Here is a 26,547-nt window from a genome sequence, read left to right on the forward strand (position 1 = left end):
CAGACTGAGATCAAAAAGCAGGATGCGGCAGCATCCGCCTATCCTCCCAGCACTAGGAAGGCTGAGGCAGGAAAATTGGTGGCTTGAGGCTAGCCTGGGATATTTAGTGTCTGGAGTAGAAGAGAAGCAGATACAGATCGATGGAAAGTGTATTTGGCTGAGCCAGCATCCTGACAGTGTCCATTGCTTTCCCTAAATTAGTTTACACAGCGGGGCTGATCTTGGCTAGAAATATCAGCGGCAAAGCTTGCTTCCGGATGTGAGGAAGTCAGGGCTTAAATTCAGATTAAAAGCAAACGTGACCCAGGAGGTGCCTCAGTTGGTTAAGTACTTGCTGAATGGAGATGAGGGCTTGAGCTTGCATTCCCAGAATCCATGTTTTGTTTTGGTTTTGTTTGTTTGTTTGTTTGTTTTAATGCCAAGCTAGATGGTTCTCCTGCATAACTCTAGCCTTGGAGAGTCAGAGACAGGATTGCTGGAGCTCACTGGTGAGCGAGCCTTGACGAACCTGTAAACTCTGAGGTCAGTAAAAGACCCTGTCTCAAAAAGTAACATGGCAAAGCGATAGAAAAGAACACCAGATGCAGACCTGTGGCCTCCATACACATGTGTGCACACACACATGAACATGTACACATATACAACACATGCCCACTACACACCACACACTCACCCCCCTGTGTGTGCACACACACCCACACACACTTGCCAGAGCACAAACACACACTCATAGAACACACACACACACCATACTCACCTGCACACACACACATGCACACTACACATTTGCCCACACGCACACACCACCAACACTACCACATACATACCACATACACACACATACTACACACACACAACACACAACACACTCACCTGCACACACACGCATGCACACTACACATGTGTCCACAGACCCCCCCACGCCACCATATCACATACACACCACATACACACACATACCACATACACACACACGCGCGAGCGCGCGTGTGCGCGCAGGCACACACATATGTAAATGTGAAAGACAGCCAAGTAAAATAGAAAAGAAAGTTCAGAAGGCCCCAAATACATATAGAGTGGATAGGAAAAGACTGAGCCATATAACCATTGTTGTTGGGGCACATGGCTGGGCTGGCGACGTAACTTGGTAGAGTGCTCACCTGGCACACAAGAAGCTCTGAGTTCAACTCATATGTACATGAACGTCGAAAGGGGAAGAGTTGGGGGCAGACAGTGGTGGTGCACCCCTTTAATCCCAGCATACCAGAGGAAGAGGCAGGTGGATCTCTGTGAGTTCAAGGCCAGCCTGGTCTACAGAGCAAGTTTCAGGACAGCCAGGGCTACACAGAGAAACCCTGTGTCGGAGAAAAAAAAAAAAGTGGGGAGGAGTTGGGAAGAGAAAGAGAGTCAACAGGAATGAAAAGAGAGCAAGAAAGGGTGGAGGGGTGAACATGTCACATACATGTATGAAAATGGCATTATTATAACTAACATGCTAATAAAACCATAAAACCATAAACATAAAGGTTTTGAAGATGAAACTGTTACCATGGAGACTGGCGCCCTCCCTAGACACCTGAAGTGTGTATAGATAGCTTCCATTGGCACAGCTGGCAGATCAGCTTATTGATCTGGCCACACCATCAAGGCAGAGTTGGGCAAGGCGGTGGTGGCACTAACCTTTAATCCCAGCACTTGGGAGGAAGGGACAGCAGGTCTTTCGGTTCCTGGTATTGTGCTGACCGACACCCCCCTCCCCCATAAAATTATTTTTATTGCTACTTTTTTAAAAATAATTACTTATTTTATGTATATGAGTACACTGTAGCTGTCTGCAGACACACCAGAAAGAGTATCAGATCCCATTATAGATGGTTGTGAGCCACCATGTGGTTGCTGGGAATTGAACTCAGGACCTCTGGAAGAACAGACAGTGCTTTTAACTACTGAGCCATCCCTCTAGCCCCTTGTTGCTACTTTCTTATCTAATTTTGCTACTGTTATGAATTGGAACTATCTGTGTGTGTGTTTTTTTTTGTTTTGTTTTTTTGATGATGTTAGGTGACCCCTGTGAAATTACTCCCCCAAGGGGTTGTAACCCATAGGTTGAGAACCACTGCTCTGAGGGTCACTAAGGAACCAAAAAGAAATCCACAGGATGGGTCCTGAGTGGCATCTGACAACTACAACTGACAAGATAAAACTCCAGCTCTGAGGAATACAGGACGTTGGGGTAACTTCACAGTAAAGGGAGTTAACCGTCTTGTTTAGGATTCCCAGAAACTAGGAGAATGAGGTCCACTCATAGTCATACACACTCTGGCCTTAAGCCTGGTCTATGGCTATTTTAAGATAACGTATCTTCATACAGAAGAATTGTTATCTCTGTGTTGGCCGCTTTCACAGCAAATGCCAGCTGAGCTGGAGTTCTTGATTCTCAGCCTGTTAGAGGCTTCAACAAAACTCAGGTAAGGCAGTCCCTGTCTTTTCTAATGGCTTGATAATTTCCCTTCTCTCTATTCTACCTCACAAGGAATTGACCGTCTCTTCTCAGTTGGCTAGCAGTATCAGCAATAAATCCTAGGATGCAGTTTCTGAAAGGGATGTGAACCCTAGGTGTATATCATAACGCCTCTGCAAAGGCAGCTGGACCTCTGGTTCAGGTTGTCTCCTACATGGTAGCCTCTCTGGGCTCCAACTCAGAGACCCAGTTTTAGAATCTGGTCCTCCAAATCTGTCAGAATCTCTTTCGAGTTCTCAGTGTTTTGGCTGTCTCTTCTAGAATCAACTAACCCCTTGGAAAAATTGGCTTAAACGTCGGGCTGACTGTGCAGGATTTATTCTTTATCCCACCCCACCCCCTTTAGTTCTCTGCCCTCATCAGATTGTACGGCTAAATCCACTGGGCTCCCGCAGAACAACCGATCTCACCCTCCCTCCTTGCTTTCTTCCTTTCTTTGTACTGAGCTTCCAGGATCCCCTTCCTCCCCAGTGCCATGATTACAACATTGGCAACAGGAATAGCTTTATTTATTTATTTATTTGTTTGTTTGTTTGTTTGTTTGTTTGTTTGTTTGTTTGTGTGAATTCTGGCAACGGAACTCAGCAAGAACTTTACCTACTGAGCTGTATCACTGGTTCCCTCTCCCCTTTCCTTTTCTTTTCTTTTTTCTGTCTTTCCCCTTTCTCTCTTTCTTCCTTCCTTCCTTCCTTTCTTTCTTCCTTCCTTCCTTTCCTCCTCCTCCTCCTCCTCCTCCTCCTTCTTTTCTGAGATATTATATATCCCTATGCTACCAGGCCCAGATAAAAACCACAACAACAACTACTACTATTACTACTATTATTATTTTATTTTTTGTGGTGCTAAGGAGGGAATCCAGGGAATTAGCAAGAACTTCAGTTCTAATTACATCACCCCCACCCCATCTGTATTTTCGAGGCAGGGTCTGACTGTGTAGCCTGGAACTCACTATGTAGACCAGGCTGGCCTCACATCTGTAAAGATCCATTTGCCTCTGCCGCGATGCTGGAATGAAAGGCTATTGTGGAGTACTCACAAGAGAAGACTGCTCAGACATGACTTAAGCAAATAGGAAGTCTTTATTAGCTGGCCGGTGACTGCACTGGGTGATGAGATCCTAGTATAGTAGTGAGTCTTTCTCCGGGTAAACACTAAAACCATGTCCTGAGTTGACGTACAGTTAGAAAGAAGAGTTAGCCAGAAGCAGAACTACAGAAGCTGGAGAGCAAGGTCAGTATATGCTGAGACTTTCCCAGAGCTATATGGACTGTGCTGGATTAGACCCTTGTTTTAGTTTTGGCTGCTGGTTCTGTCTGTGTGCTAAGTTTTACAGCCTGAATGGTACTTCCAACATGGAGTCAGTGTGCTAAGGTCTGGGGACCTGTTGCAAGGCCAATGACAGCTATACCTGACCCTTTACTTTTTCACTACTCTGTGTGTGTGTGTGTGTGTGTGTGTGTGTGTGTACATCATACATACATATACATACATGAAATGTATAACTGTTGTTTTAAAATGGCACATATACTATTCTTTCTTTTTAAGGTTTATTTATTTATTATATATGAGTGCACTGTAGCTGTCTTCAGACACACCAGAAGCAGGCACTGGATCCCATTACAGATGGTTGTGAGCCACCATGTGATTGCTAGGATTTGAATTCAGGACCTCTGGAAGAGCAGCCAGTGCTCTTAACCGCTGAGCCATGTCTCCAGTCGTTCACCCTCCTTTTGCGTTCATTTTTCAGCTTTTGTCTTTTCCAAATCTTGATTTTTAAAAAGTTTATTTACTTATTTAGTGTGTGTGTGTGTGTGTGTGTGTGTGTGTGTGTGTGTGTGTGTGTGTTGGTCATTAGACAACTGGTGGGAATTGGTTTTCCTTCTGACTTAGAGATCCTTGGTATCAAACTAACGTTATCAAGCTTTACAAGAAGCATTTTTACCATCAGAGCCATCTCACTGGCCTTTATGAATCTCAAAGAGACCCCAAGTTTCTGATCCTCCCGTCTCCATCTCTTTGGTGCTGGAATTATAAGCTAAAACAGGGTCTATTGTCAATTTAGTCTGGCTTCGAACTCCCTATATAGAGGAGGATACCTTGAATTCCTAATCCTCCTGCCTCAACTTTCTTAGGGCTGGGACGAAAGGCGTGCACCTCCAAGCCAGGCACACCTTGGTTTTACTAATTTTACCATGCTGGAATTCTCTGAGCGATGTTCCAACTTTCCAGCCTAGAATCAGCGGCCAGAATTCGGCCGCCCCTGCCCACGCCACCAGGAGTTGCCCCGGTAACTGCCTGCACTCTCAGCTCAGAAGATGACGCCAGTATCCTGCGCCGAGGCTGAGCCCGCCATGCGGCGGCTATTGGCTGGGTGGAAGACGGACGCAGGCCTGGTCCAATGGATAGCGGCGGTCTTCTGAGGGCGTGACAGCGCGGAACCTGCGGAGCTGGTGGTGGAGGCGCGTGGCAGAGTGTGTGAGAGTGGGAGCTGCAGGTGCGTGTTCAGCGGGTTCTGGGGGTGCGCGCGGGAGTTTGGGGTGGGGGAATCGCAGCTACCCGGGGAGACGGCGTACTGGACCCGACTGTGCATCTCTGCCCAGCCCTCCACGTGCATCTCCATAGATCCATTCAACCACTCACCTACCCATTCACCCCTATGGAAACATCCGTCCACTTAGCCCTTCGCCCACTCCTCTGTCTACTTAAACATCCATCCACTTCTCTACCCAGTTATCCATCCTCCTACTCACTTATTTACCCATCCATCCATCCATCCATCCATCCATCCATCCATCCATCCATCCATCCACATCCTTCATCCACCTACCCATCCACCCACCCACTTTTCTATGCGCCCAACAGTCCTACCACGTATCCATCCTCACAAAGTGGTACACTGCTGTGGTCTCAAGTATCCTGGAGGATGGGGCTGAAAAAATTTGCTGCTAGCTGCGGTGCAGCCATGTCTTCCAAATGAGACTCAGTTTCAAAATACGCAAAAAGGGGTTGGGGATTTAGCTCAGTGGTAGAGCGCTTGCTTAGCAAGCGCAAGGCCCTGGGTTCGGTCCTCAGCTCCGGAAAAAAAATACGCAAAAAGATTCTTCGGGTTCCTTTTATGTATTGGTGTCACCCAAGGCTCTGGGACAAAACAGAGGACAGAATAGGAATCCCAGATCTAGTGAGCCCAGGTTTTAGACTGGAGAAAATCTCTCGTTAGTGGTCTTAGGTACCATGGAGGCAACTTAGGGAGTCTGTTTCCTTCTCTGAGCTTGTTGAGGCATAGACTTTCGGGTTTCTGCTGCTGCACTGTGTACCCCAGGCTTATTCTCCTGTCTCTGCCTCCCATCTCACCATAGGAGAGGTGAGATTACAGATTCACACACTGCATCCAGCTTTTTATGAAAGTCCCAGGAATCAAACTCATATCGTCAAGCTTGTGCAGCAAATGTTTTTACCCACTGAGAGCTCTAGCCCTCTGTCTAATTTTGTTCCTGCAGGAAGCAGTCAGTGTCTCTGGTTTCATTTCCTAAAGGACTAGTGAAGTTGGGCATCTTTTCATGTTCTTGAATGTCTGTTCAAGACCTTTGCCCGTTCTGAAATTCACAGCGTGTGTGCGTGTGTGTGTGTGTGTGTGTGTGTGTGTGTGTGCACGTGCGTGCGTGTGTACGTGCACGCGCGCGTGTGCGTGTGCGTGCACGTGTGTGTGCATGTGTGCGTGCGCCTGTGTGTGCATGTGCATGCCAGAGGTCAACCTTAGGGGTCCCCAGAAGCCATCCACCTTGTACTTTTGTGACAGTGAGGCCTGAAACTCACTAGTTAGGCCAGGCCAGGGTGGGTAAAAGCACTTGCCACACAAGCTTGACAACCTGAGTTCGATCCCTGGGACTTACATAAAAAGCTGGATGCAGTGGTGTGAATATGTAATCTCACCTCTCCTATGGTGAGATTCAAGGTAGAGATAAGAAAGTTTTGGGCAGCTGTAAGCCACCATGTGGGTGCTGGGAACTGAACCCGGGTCCTCTGTAAGAGTATTAAGTGCTCTTAACCTCTGAGCCATCTCTCTAGCACCTTTATATTGGATTTTTAATTGTGTATGAACAGAGCTATTGGATCTGGAGCAGGAGTTATAGTCAATTTTAAGCTGCCTGATATGGGTACTGGGAAGTAAACTTGGGCCTTCTGCAAAAGCTCGTAACCACTGAGCCTCTCCCCAGCCCAAGGACAGAAGCTTTTAGTTATGAGGTAGTCCAGCTTCTTTTTCCTTAGACTATCTAGTTATCAATATTTTATCTGAGAGATCACAGTGTTCTCCAGGGCCATGAGTGTTCAGCTGTGGAAATTGTAACAATCTCAGGCTGGCCCGTTAATTCTGACTCTCAGGAGGCGGAAGCAGGTAGATCTCTCTGAGTTCAAAGTCAGCCTGGTCTATGTTGTGAGACCCTATAAGTGTAGTAGGCTTGGGCTCTTCTGCATGTGGGTTTGGTCCACTCTGCGTTCATTCTGAGGTTCATGCCCACTCCTCCCCACGGCTCTTCTGCTGTTCTCCAGCTGTCGCTGGATAGATTGCTCTTTGAATTGTCATGGCAAGGTTGTTGAAAGTCGTTTGACTGCAAACAAACGCAGATGCTTGCTAGAACACTCATTGCCTCAATTTCGAGTTGCTGTCTCCTAGAACCTTATAATGTAGAACCATCTTTTTCTTCTTTTCCGCAAATTGACTTTCTGATTAACTTTTTAATGCTAACTTCCAGGGTGAGCACAGGCCTTGCTTCTCTCCTAAGCAGTGTGTAAATATTTGCTGAACTTTCCTTATTTCTCTAACGAGGTAATTGTCTGGCGTCACCACCCCTATTTCCAGTGTCCCTGTGTCAACATTCTCTCCTTCTTTTAAGATTTCTTATTACACTGCTAATTGAATTTGTATCCTCTGGCTTCAAATATTCTTTTTTTTTTTAATGGGGGAGGCTTAATTTAAAAAAAAATAGAGAGAGCTTGGAATTTTCTGATTCTAGAGTAGTATAATATTATTTCTATGTGCCCTGGTAGTGTCTGCTCCAATGGGACAGGGCTGCCCTGATGCCTGCCCACCTGGGCCGCAGGCCTGCAGGTTCACGGCCTCACACAGGAGGGTTATATGACTGTAGATTTATCCTCTGGGGTGTTCACAGCTTCTAGATCTTTCTCATCCTTCCCATTATGCTGAGCCTCCTCTTTTTCTCTTCTTTCCCCTTCTTTCCTTTTCTTTTTGGCACTAGGGATTGTATGTGTGACCTTTCTTCCTACCACTAAGTTGCATCGCCAGCCTTGTAATCATTCTTTGCTGTGTTTTGGTTTTTTTGGGGGGGGGGTTCTCACTTTCAAGTTCCAGGCTGGTCTGGAGCATCTTAAGCTCCTCCTAATTCTGCCTCCTGAGTGCTGGAATTGCATGTGTGCCACCGTGTGCAGAGGCAGGCTCTTAGTTTAGGATGGGTTGGAGCTAGTGACAGTCCTGCCTCAGCCTCCCGGGGGCACGTGCCACCTTCCCTACCTTGCGTGTTGGTTGGGAGCTCCTGTTTTTCCTGCTGTGTGAGGAAGCAGTCCTCACAGGAAGCACTGATTTATCTCAGTGCCTCATATCTAGCTTCATTCAGTCCTTAGGAGTGCCTCAGGGCTCTGCACCAGCTCGGAGAACACCTCAGACCCCTCAGGGCTTCTTAGCCTCGCCTGCGATTGGGTATAATACTGTTCATAGCTTGCATAGGGGTGTGGCTTAGCCTACACCCTGGAAAAGATGAAACCGGCCACTAATATATGGTAATTAAGGAATAGTAAAGATGGTGGGGGTTTTGTTTTGTTTTGCTTTTAAAGATTTATTTATTTTATTATATTTATGTACACTGTTCCGACACACCAGAAGAGTGCATCAGATCTCATTACAGTAGGCTGTGAGTTACCATGTGGTTACCGGGATTTGAACTCAAGACCTCTGGAAGAGCAGCCAGTGCTCTTAACTGCTGAGCCATCTCTCCAGTCCAAAGATGGCGTTATGCTTAATCTTTCTTTCAGAGATATAATGCTTGCTGTCCTGGAACTCCCTATGTAGTTCAGGGTAACCCAGAACTTCCGCAGATCTGCCTGTCTCTGCCTCCCAAGTATGGGATTAGAAGAGTATGTCACTGTGGTGCCTCGCTGTTGCTCTTAATCTTTCTATCCAGTGTTGTTGGTGAGTTAGAAATACAGCCTCGGGGATTGTGGACCAGGCCTGCCATCCCTAGTGGAAGCTGTAGCCTCGTAAGTTCAAGTCCCACTTGGGCTGCAGAGTGAGCTCAAGAAGCCAGCCTGAGTCATTTAGTAAAACCCTGTTTTAAAGTCAAAGAAAAGGAAAAATTAGATATCCGTGTTAAAGGGGAACTCCTGACAGTGGCCATTGCTAGATCTACAGTGGCGTATGCTTTGATCATCTTTTCGCATTAAATGTTGGGTGCGTGTGTTCATGCATGAGCGCACGTGTGTGTGCATGGACATGTGAATGCATGTGTTTGCAGGTGAGAGGACCATCAGGTACCTATTGCTCTCCATCTTATTTTTTGAGACATAGTTTCTCACCAACCCTGGAGCTCACCCAGGCTGACTGGCCAGTGAGCTCGAGGGATGCTTCCCTTCCCTGGCTTTGCAGATGTGCATTGCCATACCTGGCTTTTTTTTCCCCATAGATTCTGAGGCTCAAGTTCTCCTGGTTGTACAGGAAGCATTTTATCAGCAGCCATTGTCCTGGTTAGCTTATTGTCTTCAAAGCTCCGTTTGTGTTAGAATAAGAAACTGCCCTCTCCACTCTAACAACACAGCGTTCTGTGGGCTCTTCCAGGATGGTGAAACAGAAGAGAAAAGGTCTCGAGCGGACAGCAAAGGAGAGTAAAAAGCAGAAGATAACACCGGCAGAGGAGACGCCGAGGGCATCTGAAGCTAGGCCAGGCAAGGAGGCGGCCAGCCCCGTGGTAAGTGACTTTGCGAGGAGCCGCACACATGGCGTGCTTGGTGCTTTCTGAAATGGCTGTGAGACAGGAACTTATATGGTTCACGTGTGCCCGTGTTTGCTGTGGACTGTAATGAACCATCCTGGTCAGGTGGAGAGTCTGGGATCCGGAGCCTCCTGGCTATGTCCTCTGGATGCTTCTCTCTTTGATGTGTGCCTGGGGTGTGGCCCAGGAACCTGTGTCTAAAAAACTCAAGTCTAGGGACCAGGCCCTGGCTTAGTGGTAGAGCACTTGCTTAGCATGTGGGAGACTCTGCCTTTGAACCCAGCACCAGTAAACAAAATCCTTCATGCTTTATGGAAAAAAAATTAACCCTTTTTATTTACTCATGTGTGTATCCTTGTATCTCATGGTACCAGTCTGGAGGTCAATAGACGACTAGAGGGGGTCAGGTCTCTCCTTCCACACTGTGGGTTCCAAGGAGCAGACTCAGGTTATCGGGCTTGGTAGCAGTCACCTTTACCCAGGAGCCATCTTATTGGCCCAAATGATATATTTTAATATTCACTGAGAGAGGGTATGAATGATGCTAACCATTGTATGGGTTTGTTTTTCACCCTATAATGTGTATCTGCCATGTATATGGAGATTTACATTTAAATGTAAAATTTTTTTAAACATTTATTAATGTATTCATGTGTGTACCTTCATGGTGTGTGTGTTAAAGTCAGCAGACAACTCAGGGAATTCAGTTCTCTCCTTCCACCAACGTGGGATTGAACTCAGATCATCAGGCTTGACAGCAAGCTCCTTTACCTGCTGAGCCATATTGTTGGCCACAGATACATGAAATTTTAACATTTAAAATCTTTTTGTTAGCTTCGAAGTTCTAGGTATTAAATTCTTTCATTGACGGTGAGTCACCTTTAATAGTAGCTGCTTACAGCCCTCCAGACACCATCAGATACTAATATTCCAGATTTGTTACTTAGCAGAAATAAACCATGGTCAGAGGCACACGTGACGCTGTGGCTGGGCCCCGTGGGACTTTTTGTTCTCTAATTATGTAGCTCAGACAGCCTCAGGTTTGCAAACTCACTGCCTCCTCCTGAGTGCTGGGATTATAGGTGTGCGACGTTACACCTGGCAAAGCATTTTCTATTCCACTGCGCTGGGGGGTGGAACCCAAGGCGTTCTCCGTGCTAAGCAACAGCTCAACCGCACAGCCCCGCCTCAGCCTCCCAGCCCTCCTTAGGTTGTTCATGGACTTGCAAGGAACGTGGTGTACTCCCTGTGCATTGCATTGTGCGCTTGCGCTCTCTCTCTCTCTCTCTCTCTCTCTCTCTCTCTCTCTCTCTGTCTCCATCTTGGTCTGATTGGGAGCCCAGAGTTTGCAGGGGAGCCACAGGCTGTGTTTGCTTTTCTGGATACAGGTGTTGGGAGGCAGGAGCTCTGGGCTGTTCCATGAGGCCCCGGGCGCACTGGCCTTCCTCCAAGCCAGTGATGTTCTGGTGGCCTGGGCAGCAGGAGACTGACCAATAGAGGTCGGAAGCCACACTCGTGCCGAATGGAGACCAGGGCGTTTCCCGGCTGGCAGGCAGCCTTTCTCTGTGGCCACTGTGACTTAGGGACTGTAGCTCAGGGACTCAGGGCCTTAGGTCCCCTTCTCCTGTTTCTAGAAGCCAATCTTGCATACAGAATGAACCCTTTCTCTGCTTAGGAATGCTGATCTCTGTGGACAAAAACATTTTTCCCTTTGGTTCTCATGGGAACTTGTCAGAAGGATGTGTCAGGCCTATTTTTTTAAAGGAAAAATAGGGAAAGCCGAGCCCAAGCATTCAAGAAGGATGGTAGCAAGGCCTGCAGTCAGCCAGCACCTGGGAACTCATGAAAAGTACTATTCCGGTCCAGTCCTGTCATGCTGAGGCTCTAAATGAACTTCAAGACTCTGCAGCAGGGAAGGAAGAGGCCTTTGTTCCTACTTGGGCCACTCCATTGTCCTCCCAGAAGTGTCAGTATAGGGAGCTCCCAGGGCCCGCACAGCATTTCCCACAGCCCAGTGCTCTGTGCTTGCGCCAGGACCGCCCAAGTATCCTCAAGTGCTGGGAATTTCATTGCCCCTTGGGGAGCAGTTTCCATGGAACCCAAGTTCCACTTGTGGCTCTGAGCCCTGTGGAACTGCTGCCTGCTTAGACCACTGCCCTCTGGGTCTTGGTGCCGGGGCCTGCAGTGTGTGGGTGCCTTGCTTGAGTCCCTGCTTGTATGGTGCCCTGACCCCGAGGCCCTGGAGGAGTGGGTGGTTTGCGTTATCCTTGCACAGGGGCGGTTCAAATACCCCACCAGACTAGTTCCTGTTTCCTGGCTGCTGGTCTGAGAAGGCCCTGGCCCTGCTGCCTCCCTCTTCCTGGATTCACACAGGCAGCAGATTTGTGGGCCTCGGTGAGAGGTGGAGTTCACAGTAATTCCCTACTCTTGGTGATGCCCTGCACCACAGGCATCTGGTCCTTGTCGACTGAAGGAAGCCCTTCCTGGAGCCCAGGTCCCCATCTCTGCCTTAGTCCTTCCAGACTCCTTACAGCAAAGAGCTGCAGATGGAGCCGTAGGAAGTGTTAGTACTTGGGAAGGGCTGATTGGACCACGGGCTGAGCCACACTGGCTTGCCTGGCACCCATATGAGGTGGGGCAAGCCAGGAGGTGGCTGTGTTTCTGACTGTGTCTCTGTCTCTCTGCATTCACACCGTGGATGCTGGTGAAGGCTGATGGCAATAGATCATCAGCTGTGGAGACCAGACTGTCCCACACCAGGACTGGTCAGGCTGGATGCATAGACAGTGACTAGTCACTGGCGAAAAGAACAGTGCATGCTTTTGTTGTTGTCCTTGTCGTTGTTTGGCTGGTTTGTCTTTTGAGAAGTTGCCGCGGTCAGGGCTAGGATGGGTAGTAAATTACTAGCTTTGCAGTCACGAGTGTAACTGACATGGAGGGGTCCTAGCTGAGTTTGTTCTTCTGCCAATTAAAGACTGAAAGTCAGGAAAACCTTAGACACAGCAGAGCAGTTGCAGGTAACAAAACTTGAGCACATGTGACAAAGGTAGAACTCACATGCATTGTGTGCACACACCACAAAGATTATGTGTACAGCCAGCTAGTCAGTGGCATCTAGGTCCCCAGTGGCCTTTCTCATCCAAGTCGGGTCCTCCCTGATGGGGCTCAGGCTGCATGGAAGCTGTCTGAGCTGCTGGCTTGGTCATTCGGCTGTGGCCCCTTAGAAAGTCACATACGTCGTGGGCATTCAGTCTGTGGTTTCTTAGGAAGCCATCCAGAGGACTTGGAAACTTTATGGCTTGGAGTCTGCCCCAATCTCCCCCAGCCATGCTAAGACAGGGGTCAGTCGGGCCTTGTTTTTGTCACTATACCTTTGGGGTGAGTGGTTCTAGTCTTCATAACAGTGCCTGGGAATCACATCACTTGTCTTAGGGGAGTGGCGAGACAGTGGCCAGAGGCGGAGTCCTGCCACTAGCCTTTGGACTAACCGTTAGAGTCTGATTCATCTTCCTGCCACACCAGGCTCTGGGCCGTTTGCTGTGGGAAGTCTTGTCTCAGCTCTGCTCCCTGGCTGCACTGTCCTCTGTAATTGTTTTGTCCTCAGTGTTGCGGGTGCCTGCTCTGCATGGTCCCCACATATCTGTTTACTTGTGTACCTTTGACCTGTTTCTACATTGTGGTCTTAGGGACATTCTCTGAGCATCGCCGTGCGTCTCACTGCACTTCGTCTCTCCAGGAGATTCCAGCTCTGGGTCGTTGAATCATGTTGTGTGTGTGTCTGGGACCCTATGGTGGAGTATCTGAACAGTGTATCCAGCTCGAGGACTGGGGAAGGGAGGGGCTCTTTGAGTGGCAGCCCCTGCCATTCAAACTTCTAGCTCTTCCTGTGGGCATGCTCTTACCTTACTGTCTGACTGTTTATTTTGTTGTTTCCATCTCTTGAGTTAGCTTCCCTGATGCTGGGATTACAGGCATGAGCCACCCGGGCTGCCTGTGTATGAGGCCGTTGGTGCTCAGTTGAGAAGCACAGCTCTATTCGAAGGGCACCGTCTGGCTTGATTATAGAGTGCTTGCTTAGTGTGCACAAAGCTCTGGGTTCCATTCCCATCATGGCACAAAACAGACGTGGTGCCAACCCTGTAATCCCCACAGCTCTCAGGAGGTGAGGCGGGATGATCAGGGGCTCAAGGCTGTCCTTGGCTACACAGCAAATTGGAAGCCACCCTGGGTTACATTAGAATCTTGTCTCCGAGGGCGAGCCCCCTGAGAAGTTCTCCGGTCCCTAAGTGGTCATCCCTAAACACGTGCATGTATGAATGACACTGGATGGACCCAGCAGAATGTATTTATACTTACGTGTGTGTCTGTGAGAGTATGTGTGACAGTAATACGGAAAAGATCATGAGATCCTGGGGGGTGAGGGGAGGAGCTGGAGTCGGGAATGTGTGGGTGAGAGTGATGTAAGTACTCATGTATAAACTCCTGGAAAAATAATGACAAATACCAAAAATAAAAGCAAAGAGAAATAAGCCGTAAGTGCGTGCAAGCACACGTGCACATGCACACACACATGTACCAAACCAACCCAAAAAACCCGAAAATTCCAAGGAAGGAAAAAAAAAAACCGTTAAAACTGGAGAAATCCAAAACGACACCAACAACAAAGTGTGTGCATTTCTCATTGAGATCTGCTTAGCATCCTGTGAGCGTCTGTCTTCATAGTCATTGCCCAGTGTGCATTTCTCATTGAGATAGCTTAGCATCCTGTGAGCGTCTATCTGTGTGTGCACTTCTCATTGAGATCTGCTTAGCATCCTGTGAGCATCTGTCTTTATAGTCATTGCCCATTCGTAAATTATCTTTGGCTACATGTCTGCTCAGCTTTTACTGTGTTATCTTATTTTTTTAAAATAATGGAATCCATCTTTATTTTATTTTGTATAGTACTAGGAATTGGACCTAGTGTGTTATTAATGCTAATGAGGTACTCTGTGAGCCCGTCCCCAGCTCCTCACAGATATTCTAGGCAGGTGCTCCCTGACCTGCCTGCTCTACCCACTGTAAGGGGCTGGTGGCTGCATCCGTCCCGTGCCTGTGGTTGTGTTTCTGAGGTCCCGAGTGTGGAGCCCTCTGTAGCTGGGTATCTTTCCGGCCAGTGCCTGTGCCCTCCAGCCTGCACCCAGCTGTGCTGAGTACCAGTGTAGGCAGCGCATCCTGCCTTATAGCGTCCCTGGATCCTTAACTGTGGACAGCCCAGCGTGGCTCAGTAGCAGGAACAGTCAGTCCTGCTCCATCTCTCCCAGCTCCACAGGATTGACCACTGGCTGGTGGTGGGAAGGAATGAGGGCCGTGTGTCACTGCTAGGGTGAGGTTGCCATGGGCACTGCTCTGCAGAAGCCTCCCTGGGAGATGTGGGGTTTCAAGCAGTCTCACAGTAGCATCTGTGTCTGTAAGGATGGCATTGAACACCAAGAGGGTGGTTCATTTAGGGTCAGACACACCTCCCTAGCCCACAGGAGACAGGCTGCCGACAAGGGCCTATGTATCATCAGCCCTTGGCCTCCCTCTGCTGTCTCTAAGGAGGCTGCTGCCGACTGATCTCCCGGTGGCAGCTCCTGGGTTAAATGAACACAAACCAAGATAAAGGAATTCTGCCTGGAAACCCCAGAGGAGTTTAGCACAGTATTTGAATTCCGTCTTTGGCGTGTGCTACATGTCATGGATTGATGATGTCTGGGGCCTGCAAGTGAAGAACTGGCCTCAGGAAACCAGTGTCTGTGTAGCCTGTCTGCCACTGCCTTCACACCATGGAGCTGGCCCAACCCAGGGTAACTTGGTTTGTCGCCCATGGGCAGAAGTGACAGTTGAAAACTGTAACTCCTGTGTTGGGACATGCCATGCTGTCCTGGCAGTGACACTGGGTGGGGTGAGGCGGGGAGGATGGTGTCACCAGGAGCTTGCCCGCCTTTTCTCTAAAAGAGATTTTTTTCTCAGATTCTGGTAGATTCTTAGGAAGTTGCAAAACTACACAGAAGGCGGCCCCAAGCACCCTTCACCCAGTTTCCTGCAGTGATGGATGGTGCCCTGTGTCAGGGCCCGCAGTGATGAAGCTGAGCGACTGGGCAGCCTGCAGAGCTTGCTCTGGCACAGGGACATGTATTGCGTGCGTTTGTGTGTGTGTGTGTTTGTGTGTGTGTGTGTGTGTGTTCTTGTGCGGTTCTAGTGCACATGTGACCCCCATAACCACTAGGCAAGACACAGTGGAGCCCCTCAGTCCTCCCCCACCTACAGAGCCAAGGGCGTCTGTGGTCCTTGCTTTTGTGACTAAAACTGACATAAGCGTTTATTGACTGTGGGTCTTTGTTGCCAGGGTGTTGTTACTGGGTGGTCCAGCGCAAGCGCGTTTAGTTCTTAGGAGTATATTCTCACCAGTGGCTGTGTGATTCCCCCTGACCCACAAGCAAATCAGATGTATTTGTGCCTGCAGCATCTCCCTTTTCTGTTTCAGGCCACATCCCCAGTCCTGTGTTAATGTTTGCTGCGCCTTGTCTCGTAAGCTTGTGCAGCGTATTTATCTCTTACTCCTGGAGCTTTTTGGGGGTGGCCACCCTCCTGCCCCACTAGTTCCACCAGAGCAAGCAAGTAGGCACCTCACTGGCCTCTACCCATGCTCAGGCACCAGGCTGGGGTCAGGTCTGTGGAGGAACTGGTGGCTGGCTGGCTGTCTCACTGCCATGGGAACCTGACAGTTCTCCTCTACCCCAAAAAACAAAACCAGGACCCACTCTCCGTCCCTAGGCCAGCTGGGTTCCTGATGTACCCGCTGCTCGAGTGTGTCCGCCTTGGTCAGCTGGGTGATGTTTCTGTGCCGGGCTTCCTCGTGCCTGATAGAGAATAGCTCAGCCAGCGTAATTGGAAAATGTTTGTTGTTTTTTCCTGACTTGCACACGATCGATGTAAAAACAGAAATGTCCAAGTACAGAAGCAGTGCTCAGGAATAACCAAGAGTGTTTCTGTCTCCCTAGGGTGCACTGTGGCGGAGTTTTAGAATGGTCAGTGCCGTGGTCCCTTCACTATAGTGTGTGTGGGAGAGTGTGAACCATGCACAAGTCTGGGCACTGAATGTGTACATATATCTATGTCCCTGCTTTCCAGCCAGGCACAGGGGACTCTAGTTCCATCTCCCTCCTCCCCTCCACTCTCGTCTCTATTTTATTTATTGTTATTATTATTATTATTATTATTATTATTTTGTTGTTGGAGGTTTTCTGAGACAGGATCTCACTGTGTAGCTGGCTTGGTGTAACTCGGTGTGTAGATCAGGCTGGCCTTGAACTCAACAGAGATCCGCCTGGCTCTGCCTCTCGCGTGCTGGGATCAAAGGCGTGTGCATCATCATCACACCCCGCTTTATTTCTCTGTTAGCTGTCTGCTGTCTGTGTGTGCGTCTCATGTATGTGCACGCGGAGTATGGAGGGTGGTCTGGGTGTCTTCCTCAATCATACTTCATCTTATTCTTGAGGCAGGATCTCTCACTGAGCCCAGGGCTTGCTGATTGGCTAAACTAGCTGGTCAGCAAACTCTAGCACTCCTCCTTCACCTCTCCACACTTTTTTTTTTAACTCGATTGCTTGAGATCCAAACTCAGCTACCTATTCTTGTATCACAGGTACTTCACCAGCTAAGACATCTTCCCAGGCCCTCTTCCTCGCAGTTTTTGAGACAAGGTTTTATTCTTTAGACCAGATCGGCCTGGAATTTGTGACCCTCCTGTCTCAGTCTCCTGAGTGAATTTCAGGACGGCAGATATCCACTGCCAGTCTTGTCTTTGGAGTGCGCATTACAAGATGGGGGTGTGCTCAGCCCACTGCCCTCTTGTGGGACATTCAATAAACTATTACTTTAAAAACAAACACGACGGGCTGGAGAGATGGTTCAGCAGTTAAGAGCACTGACTGCTCTTCCAGAGGTCCTGAGTTCAATTCCCAGCAACCACATGGTGGCTCACAACCATCTATAACAGATTCTGGTGTATCTGAAGACAGCTACAATGTACTCATATATACTAAATAAATAAAATATTAAAAAAAAAACAAACGCGAATCACAAAATTCTAGCTTCTTTCTGGCCCAGAGATTCAAGACTTAAAAGTGGAATTGGGATCCCAGGGCTACTAGCAGGTGTTGGTACAGGACCCAAATCCATCCCCTCTCTACTATATGGGAAGGGCCCAACTGAGTTCTGTGTAGGCCAGGGGAGTTCACAGACTCCCACAGCAGAAAAGCACGTTGCACGGTAGGCAGGACGGGAACCATCTTGTTAGCCAGGAGACGAGAGGAGAAGTGGAAAGGCTGGTAAAGACTCAAATAGAAATCTGGGAGTTAAGTACGATTCTGGAATCAGAAGCAAGCAGAGTGAGCAGAGATAAGACCAGGCTGGAGAGAGTGTGAGGATGTGGAGTGCAGATGGGCAGATGTGGACTTGACCTGTGCGAGGGGAGTGTGAGCAGCAGGGAGAGGAGAAAGGTGGAGTAGGGGGTAACCTATCCAGCAGGGCAGGGCCCAAGAGATGCAGTGGTTTCAAGACAAAAATGCTGACGTTTGAGGAATTTGTGAAAGACTGTGTCAGATACCAAGACTGAATGGAGTGAGGTCACACCTGCACACGCTGAATGGATTAGCAGGATGTCAGAAGGATGCCCTTGGATTGGAGAGATGGTTTAGTTGGTACAATGTTTGCTGCCATTTGTTCCCAACCTCCTGGGCCCATGTACAAAGCTGGGCACATGGGGTTGGTAAGAGGGATCAGAAGGTAGAGGCTCTTGCCAGCCTGGCAACCCAATTTGACCTCAGATCTCACAAAAACATAGAAGGAGAAAACTGGTTCAGCAGAATTGTCTCGTGCCCATGTATGTGACATGTGCCCTCCATATGACATGGGCACCCCTCCCCCACCACACATAAAATAAAATAAGAAAGTTTATCTTAGAAGTTCCAGGCAGGGGAATTTGACCAGCAAGGAATGTGAAGGAGAGGGGCGTACTTCCTGCCCGTGGCTTATCCTAGGGTGTTCTGTGGCCCCTGGGCCCAGTCACTACTGCTCTGGGGCTGGACCCCTGCCCCCTCTGAGAAAAGTATGTGCTTTGGGTTCAGCTTTTGAATGAAGGAGGTGCTGTGGGGAAAGGCTGCACTCTGCCTTCAGGGCAGCTGAGGAGATGCTCTTGTCTCGTGGAATCTCAGCAAATAGAGGGAAAGTGTTTAAGGTAAGGTTATGGTTCTAATTAGGCAGCCTTTAAAATGGGGAAAGAGGACCGACCAGGTGATGAGGATGGTTCCTAGAAGTTTTGGATCTCTAGGAGCCAGGACTAATGAAGTGTTTTTTTCCATATCCTGAAGCCAGACAAAAAGAGATGAAAAATAAAATTGTTGTGTCTTTTCTCCCTTGGGAATTCCACAGATCATTCTGTGGAAAGAGAATGATGTCAGAGGCCTTGGCATGGAGCGGAGCTGCTCCTTCACTGGGCAGTGCTGGTGAGCAACTTGGAAAGACCCGTTCTGCCCTGGGGTGAGCACTCAGTCGGGCTTGCTGCAATTAGCTCTTGAGAGGATTGACAGGGCTCCATTCCCCTACTCGCTTCAAGCCCCCCTCCAAGCTTCTGGGGCTCTCTTGTCTTTACTTCCCATCCCACTGTAGGCGTACTGGCAGTACCAAAGTGTGCTGGCCATCTAGCTTCTTACGATGTTCGGGTTCCAGGCTCAGATCCTTCTGCCTGCATGGCAAGTGCTTTATCTGCTAAGATTGTTCTTCAGATTGTTTTGTGACAGTCTCACACAGCCAAGGCTGACCTTGAACTCCCGACCCTTCGCCCATCTCTTCCTAGAGACCCTGCTGAATGTCTCTTTGTCGGGTTGGTAAGGGGTCTCCGGGAGCTTCATCCTGTAGACTGTCCAGGTTCTCCTCAGCCAGTTTCTGTAGTGCTGGGCACGGGACCCGGGGCCTGGCGATGCTACTTAGTCCTCTACCGGCTGAGCGCCGTCCTCGTGCAACAGCATGTTTAACTTTTTCCAAACAAAGCTTTCCTGCCCCTTTTCAAAACAAAATGAGCCCATCGTAAAAATACCAAAAACATGGAAAAGTTTGGCAAGAAAAATGTTTGTATATTTTATTATCTTTGTTGCTTTCTCTTCAGGCATGGCTGGCCTCAGGCTTCATTCACACTAAGGGTTGTCATAGTGACATTGTCTGTGAGCAGAGCACAGCTGATCATACTTTTAGAACTGGAATATATATATATATATATATATATATATATATATATATATATATATATATATATATGGAGAATTGTATAATGCCATGTAGGCGCTGGTACTTGAACCCGTGTCCTCTGCAGCCAGCCCTCTTGGCTGCTGAGCTAGCTCTCTCCAGCCCTTGAACTTTGTTGTTTTCTAGACTTGAGTGTGGGAATTAGTTTCTTCTCTCAGCTTGTTCACAAGACACCTGACAAGAGCAGCTTAAGGGAGGAAGGGTTTATTTGATCCATCATGGTGGGCGAGACAGCTGCAGGACCATGTGACGTTTGGTCACATTAGATCCACAGCAAGCAGAGATCAGTGCGGTGCTAAATTAGAGTTTTCCTTTTTATTCAGTCCAGGATCCCGGGTCATGGGATGGCGCTGCCCAGATTCAGGTTATGTCTGCTTTTGACAAGAAATTCTTCTCAAAAAGTTGTAGCCAAAGGCTTGGCTTCTAGATGGTTCTGCATGACATCAAGTTGATAGTCAAGATAAGATTAACTGCCAAAACAAATGATTGAGGTGATGTCTAGACTCCTGGGCCAGCAGCCTGTCCTGAAGTGTCTTGTTTGCAGATGCCCGAGTGCATCACATTCTGCTTCTGAGGCAGCCTCGGTGGCCTGGGCCAGTGGCTTCAGCTTTCATGCAGGGAAAGCGGACCACAGCTTGATGGCAGCCTGGCCCAGGTTTCCAATCCAACCTGTATTTCAGGGGCCCGTTATACCTCTTGGCTCTGGGTGGGTGTGCCGTGGAGTTCCGGTCTTAAAGGTCCGTTGTACACTTGCTGGGTTTTGTTTCTGCTTTCCTGTGGCACCACACCCTATCCCTACAGTTCCGTTTGCAAGTGCCCAGACTCCATTTGTGACGGTCCACACTCTCCCAGGTCTTGTGCTCCATGCTGGGTGGCTTCTTGCGTCAGCACGTATCTGACATAGATTACATATGCTATAGAATAGAAAGTGTCCCGGAGCAGTCCTGCTGGGTTCACCTTCTCCGTGGCTTCGAGGCTTCCCTGACAAGGCTTCCCAGGTCAGGGCGGAAGCCAGGGGAGCTGAGCCCAGGTCTGTGGGGGAAGCCCTGCCACTCATAGGTGGCGCTGGGCATCGTCCTTCTGCACACAGGGTGCTCCAGGAAGCTCCCCTGTTTGGAGACTCAAATACCAGGACGAGGGGCGCAGGCTTGCATGTTTGTACAGTCATTTCAGAATTATTCTTGTAACGGCATGGAAAGATTTCCCAGGGTGGAGCGTCACAGCTGGGAAAACAGTTGTGGCTTTGAAGACATTTTCCCAGGAACTGAGTGCGCATCTCCCGCTGTTCAGAGCACGGACCGATTGCGTCTGGGATTGCTTGCTTAGCTCCAGGAATGGCTGACAGCAAGCTCCATGGGTGCCCTGCCAGGAGCTCTTGGCAACTTGATGAGGGCTGCTTTTCATGCCCAGTTGCCGCCTGAGTGTGATAGGTGCTTCTCTGGGTGTGAGTGGGCATCAGGACCTCTGTAAGCCACTTGAAGCCACCGGCCTCTCCATGGTGGGTGAGCTTTCTCTAGCTGTTCCCTGGCGACAGTGTTGTGCTAGTAACTTGTTTCCTTGCTGTGATGAAATACCCAACAAAGGCAATGTAAGGGAAGAAGGGGTTGTTTCGCTAATGGCAGGGACGGTAGAGGCAGGAGCCTGAGAGGCAAGAGCGTGAGAGGCAGCTGCTCACATTGCATTATCAGGAAGCCAAGAGGTGGATGCTTTTTCTATTTTCTCTGGTTGTTTTTATTTTTTGAGACAGGATTTCTTTGTGTAGCCCTGGCTGTTCCTGGAATTTGCTCTGTAGACCAGGCTGACCTCGAACTCACAGAGATCTGCCTGCCTCTGCCTCCCTAGTGCTGGGATTAAATGCCTGTCATAACTTTCTACTTCTTATCCTATCGAAGACCCCAGCCCATGGGATGGAGCCATTTATAATTAGTGTAAAGCTCCCACCTCACCCATTTAGAGGCTCCCTCAGAGATGCTCAGAGGTTCAGCTCTTAGGCGATACTGGGTCCCAACAAGCCAACAGTGGTAACTATCACCCTTGTCAAGGACTGTGAAAGTCAAGAGTTGTCCTAAATGTCTCATCCTCATTCCGTGGGCCCTGGGCAAGAGCCCATGCTTAGGATAGCGGGCACCCTTGTGGCAGGCCCTGTGGCCTTGTTATAGGTTCAGGTCATCCTGCTGACTGCTGGACTTTAAGAGGGAGCGCAAGAGGTGGTATCTCGAGAGCAGTGACAGGTTCCTGAGGTTCCTGAGGCTCCTGAGGCTCCTGAGGTTCCTGAGGTTCCTGAGGTTCCTGAGGCTCCTGAGGTTCCTGAGGTTCCTGAGGCTCCTGAGGCTTCTGAGGCTCCTGAGGCTGGCGTCCTCACTTCGTCTGTTCTCACGGTGTGTGACTGACAGCCTTACTTCACAGGTGTACCACAACCTGCTCCTTCTACCTTACAGCTGTGCCACCCCCTCCCAGGGGTGCTGCGTTGGCCCATGGGCACCCACCCATCCTCTATATTTAGAATGAGCCTCTATTCCCATGCCCCATCTCAGAAGTAAAGTCATCAGGGGCCCAACTTAGGTCAGGCAAGTCCTGTGAGGTGGTGTGCATGGAATGCAGAATACACAGCATGTGCTGTTGGGAAGTGGGCAGAGTGGGAATGGTGGGTCCTTCAGTGTGGGCAGTGCCCATCAGATGTCCAAGACCAGGAGCTGGGTGGGCAGATATGGAGGCTTGTTCCAAAATTCCTAGAAGCCAGAGATTCCTTTTTGCGTGGGGGTTTTGAGTTAACTTTAACCATTCTGCTCAGGTACCGGAATGGCTGTTCCTCCTTGTGCTTCTGGCTGCTCCCCTGGAAGGTTGGGTGGTGGTGGCAGCAGCCAGTATCATGGGTGGTACTGTCTGTGGTTACAACTCTGATAGTGGCTTTGGTGTCAGGACCGTTAGCCCTGCAGTGACAGAGGATACAAAGCCCTTGGGTCTTAGATATTGGGACTTAAGGCTTGGCAGCTCTCTGGGACTCTTTCAGCCACCAGGGCCTGAGGTGTCTCATGCTCAGCTCTGTCTAACCTTCACGGTCTTCACTTCTGCTCCCTTGGTCTCTGAATGACCACTCTCCAGAATGCTTTAGCCTCTTGACATCACTGCCATTGTCCTTTCTTTGTGTCACCACCCGACCCCATTCTCCTGAAGATGAAGAAAAGCCTGCTTTTTATAGTCAGAGAAGGGCAGTCAGCACCAACTTTTATGCAGATAGGAGCCTGTTTCCACACCAGTCCCAGGCTTTCACTGAGCTACCTGGCAGGCTCTTGGTTCTGCCTGGGTAGGAAAGGCTGCCAGGGCATTGAGAGCTCACTGAAAGCTCACCCAGGCTGCTTGCAACGAATGGTGCTGATGGTGGCTCTTCAGCAGAAAACGGCTGTAATGTGGGCATTCCAGCTGGCTCTGTGACTGACATCCCTTCCCTCAAGGCAATCAGGATACTAGGAAAGGGGCAACATTTGTCAAGTAACTACCCAGATTTTAAAGAAAAAGCTTCAGGTCGGGAGATGGCTCGTTCTGGACGGTACTAGCTGTGTAAACACAAGGACTTGGATTTGGTTCCTGGCACCACATAAAAAGCCAGGTATGGTAGGTATATGCCTGGAACCCTAGGGTTGGGGGTCTTGACAGGAGAATTTCTGGAGCTCGCTGGCTAGTTATGCTGATTGGTGAGCTCCAGGTCTAGGGAGGAACCCTATCTGAAAACAATAAGGTGGAGAGGGATCGAGGTTAAAATGCTTTACCACGGCACTCCTGACCAGGAGAGGCAGGCTCCTCTGCCCTGCCCCCACTCCTGTGCTGAACAGTAAGTATGCATTTGCTATTATTAAATTAAATTAAATTAGGTCCTAAGTGAAAGAGTCTGAGGAAGTCAAGCTTGACCAGCTCTAAAGTTCAGTCTGCACCTGTCCACACTGTGAGCTTGGAACCAGAAGTGCGACCGAAGGATGGTCTTTGAAGGCAGCCATCTTGGTTCGAATGCTCCCAGACCAGTTCTTCAGTTTTTAAAATTTAGTATTGTTCATGTGTATACATGTATGTGCACTCCCATGCATGTGTACATGTCATAGCATGCCATAGCACACATGACCGGAGGACAACTTTGTTGAATCAGTTGTATCCTTCAACTTCACATGGGTCCTAGAGATCAAACTCAGGGTGTTAGGCTTGTGTGGCAAGCACCTTACCAGCAGCCCATTTGGGAGGCTCCAAAATATATTTTGTTGGGGAGTGGCATGGCACTGAGAGCTGAGAGCTGTGGTCCATGGGCTGGATTATGCCTGTTTGTGTGTTTATGTGTGTGTGTGTGTGTGTGTGTGTGTGTGTGTGTGTGTGTAGGGTCTGTGTCTTGTGTGTATGTTTGTGCTTGTGTTCACGTGTTGTGTGTATGTGCACACCTGTGCATGTGTGTGGGGGGGTATATGTGTTTGTATTGTGAAAGTGCTGGTGTGTATGTGTGTGTGCGTGTGTGCATACGTGCATGTGTGTGTGCATGCATGTGTGTATGTGTGTGCGTGTGTGTGTATGTGTGTGTGCGTGTGTGTGTGTATGTGTGTGCGTGTGTGTATGTGTGTGTGTGCGTGTGTGTGTGTGTGTGTGTGTGTGTGTGTGTGTGTGTGTGTCTGTCTTTACTAGTTGCAGCTTTTCTTTTATCGTACCTGACAGAAATCCACCAGGAAGCAAAGCTCCTTGTTGTCTGGTGTGGCCCTTCCTGTCCTTCTATACCAGAAGTTAGGCTTGGGTTTTGCCATCCCAAGTAATCAGTGCACATGATTTCATGCCAACTGTACTGTTGGAACATGGGTGTCTGTGCATATGTGTGTCTGTGCGGTGAGGTGTTACTCCTCAGGTGCTATCTACTTTTTTTTTTTTTTAGTTTTTTTTAAATTTAATTTAATTTTATGTATGTGAGTACACTGTAACTGTCTTCAGACACACCAGAAGAGGGCATTGGATCCCATTACAGATGGTCGTGAGCCACTATGTGGTTGCTGGGAATTGAACTCAGAGCCAATAATTAAGGGTCCTAACCTCTGAGCCATCTCTCCAGCGCTCTAGCTTGTATTTTTCAGACAGGGTCTCTTGGTGGATTTCCCTGTTTCCACCTTCCCAGTGCTATGATTACAAGTGTGCACGATCATGTCCAGTCTTACTTTTTTTAAATATGGGTGCTAGGGATTGAACTCAGGTCCTTCTGCCTGCACTGCAAATACTTGGCCCAACTGAGCCATATCCCCTGCCCTCTGAGTCCTTTTCTATGGAAAGATATTTCATCCACCTCTTGGAGAGGAGGGCCCAAGTCAGCTAGGTGGGTAGCTAGATAAGTGGGTGCCACGTGGGGTGTGTGCATCCCTCCTGGCCCAAGGCCAGCTGTGTCCTGCTGTGTCTTGCTTCGTCTTGCTGTGCCAGGCCTCTGCCTACTGAGGTCTTGTATTGGCCGCATGAGGTACTGTGCGTCCCCGCTGCCCCTTGGGTCCTTATGCGGCTACTTCAGTCTGGGCTCCCTCCAGTGCTCGTCGCCAGCATGTCTGAAAGGGAGCTAGATCTGAAATGCAGGACAAAGGCTGGCAGTATTTCATGCATATCAACTGAGTTTTCATTTATGTGCATATTTTGTCAGGAATCTAATATGTAGTGTTTTTTGTCCTTCCTCAAGACAAACAGCCGTGGCCACTGAACTAACAGCTGTGTTAGATGTGGAACTTCTTTATTGTTTTATTTAGTAGAACCAGGGCCGGGACCGAGTGCCCTCGCCTCGCATGCATGAAGCCCTGAGGACCTTCCCCAGCACTGCATAAACTAGCTTGGGTGTGGGTGCCTCTTATCCCAGCACTGAGGAGGTAGAGGCAGGAGGATCAGAAGTTCATGGTCATCCTTGGGTACTTAGCGAGTTTGAAGTTAGCATGGGCTTCAGAAGAAAAAAGAGAAAGGAACAACCACAATAGAGCCCATGTCTCAAAAACTCGACACTAACTCTTCCTCAAAAACGGAGACAAGGAAATAGAACTTTAAGACAAAAAAATTGGGGAGCCAGGAGGGGGCCAGGAAGCCCAGATGTTTGTTGGGGGCTAAGCTGCCGGGAGCTTTGCAGGAGGCTTCTGTTCTGTGCTGCTGCAGTGACAGTATCCCCTTAGCGGTGGCAGCAGAGTGACACCAGGGGAGCCGAGGAAAAGCATGCGGACCCACACTCCTCAAGGCTCTGCAGAGCATGGTCTCTCCTTTCCCTCCTCCTCTCCTCTAGCTTCCTCGATTTCTGTCCTCAAAGTGCTGCCTCTTCCGCAAAACTACTGTGGGGGCAGGGACCGTGATGGACAGTGGGAGCCTCAGCACCCATGTGAACACAGCAGCCAGTCAGTGCTGGAGCAGAGACGACACAGGTAGACCAACTTCACTTCACAATACATAGGAATACATGCCTGGTTCTGTTAGTGATCCCAGCCCGGCCAGGGACAGAGCTGTCAGTAGACCAGGGCCATCCATACATTGTCTGCAGCAGTGAGTGTAAGCAGCACTACGAGGCCTCTCCTGTATGCGAACCTCCATGGGTGGAAGTCTGTTAAGCTTTTTGTTTGTTTTTTTAAACCTTCTTGGCTCTGCTTTTTTTTTTTTTTTTTTTTTTTTGATTCTTTTTTTCGGAGCTGGGGACCGAACCCAGGGCCTTGCGCTTCCTAGGTAAGC

General features: G+C 49.0%; 1 protein-coding gene across 5 annotated transcripts in view; it reads left to right on the top strand.

Annotated features, from left to right (window-relative positions):
- Positions 1-4,945: 4,945 nt before the first annotated feature.
- The window catches only part of Chlsn (cholesin), a 103,234-nt gene continuing 81,632 nt past the window's right edge, over positions 4,946-26,547 (top strand). For 4 of the 5 annotated variants that reach the window (XR_015634121.1, XR_015634120.1, XM_087579176.1 and 1 more), the window contains exons 1-2: positions 4,946-5,015; positions 9,366-9,495. Coding sequence is in view for 2 of the 5 variants with exons in the window: in XM_087579172.1 (XP_087435298.1) it covers positions 9,367-9,495 (129 nt within the window). In the remaining 3 variants the exon portion in view is untranslated. 5 annotated transcript variants of the gene reach the window in all.

The sequence above is a fragment of the Rattus norvegicus genome, chromosome 12 (genome assembly GCF_021556685.1).
Source record: "Rattus norvegicus strain SHRSP/BbbUtx chromosome 12, alternate assembly SHRSP_T2T, whole genome shotgun sequence".
NCBI lineage: Eukaryota > Metazoa > Chordata > Mammalia > Rodentia > Muridae > Rattus > Rattus norvegicus.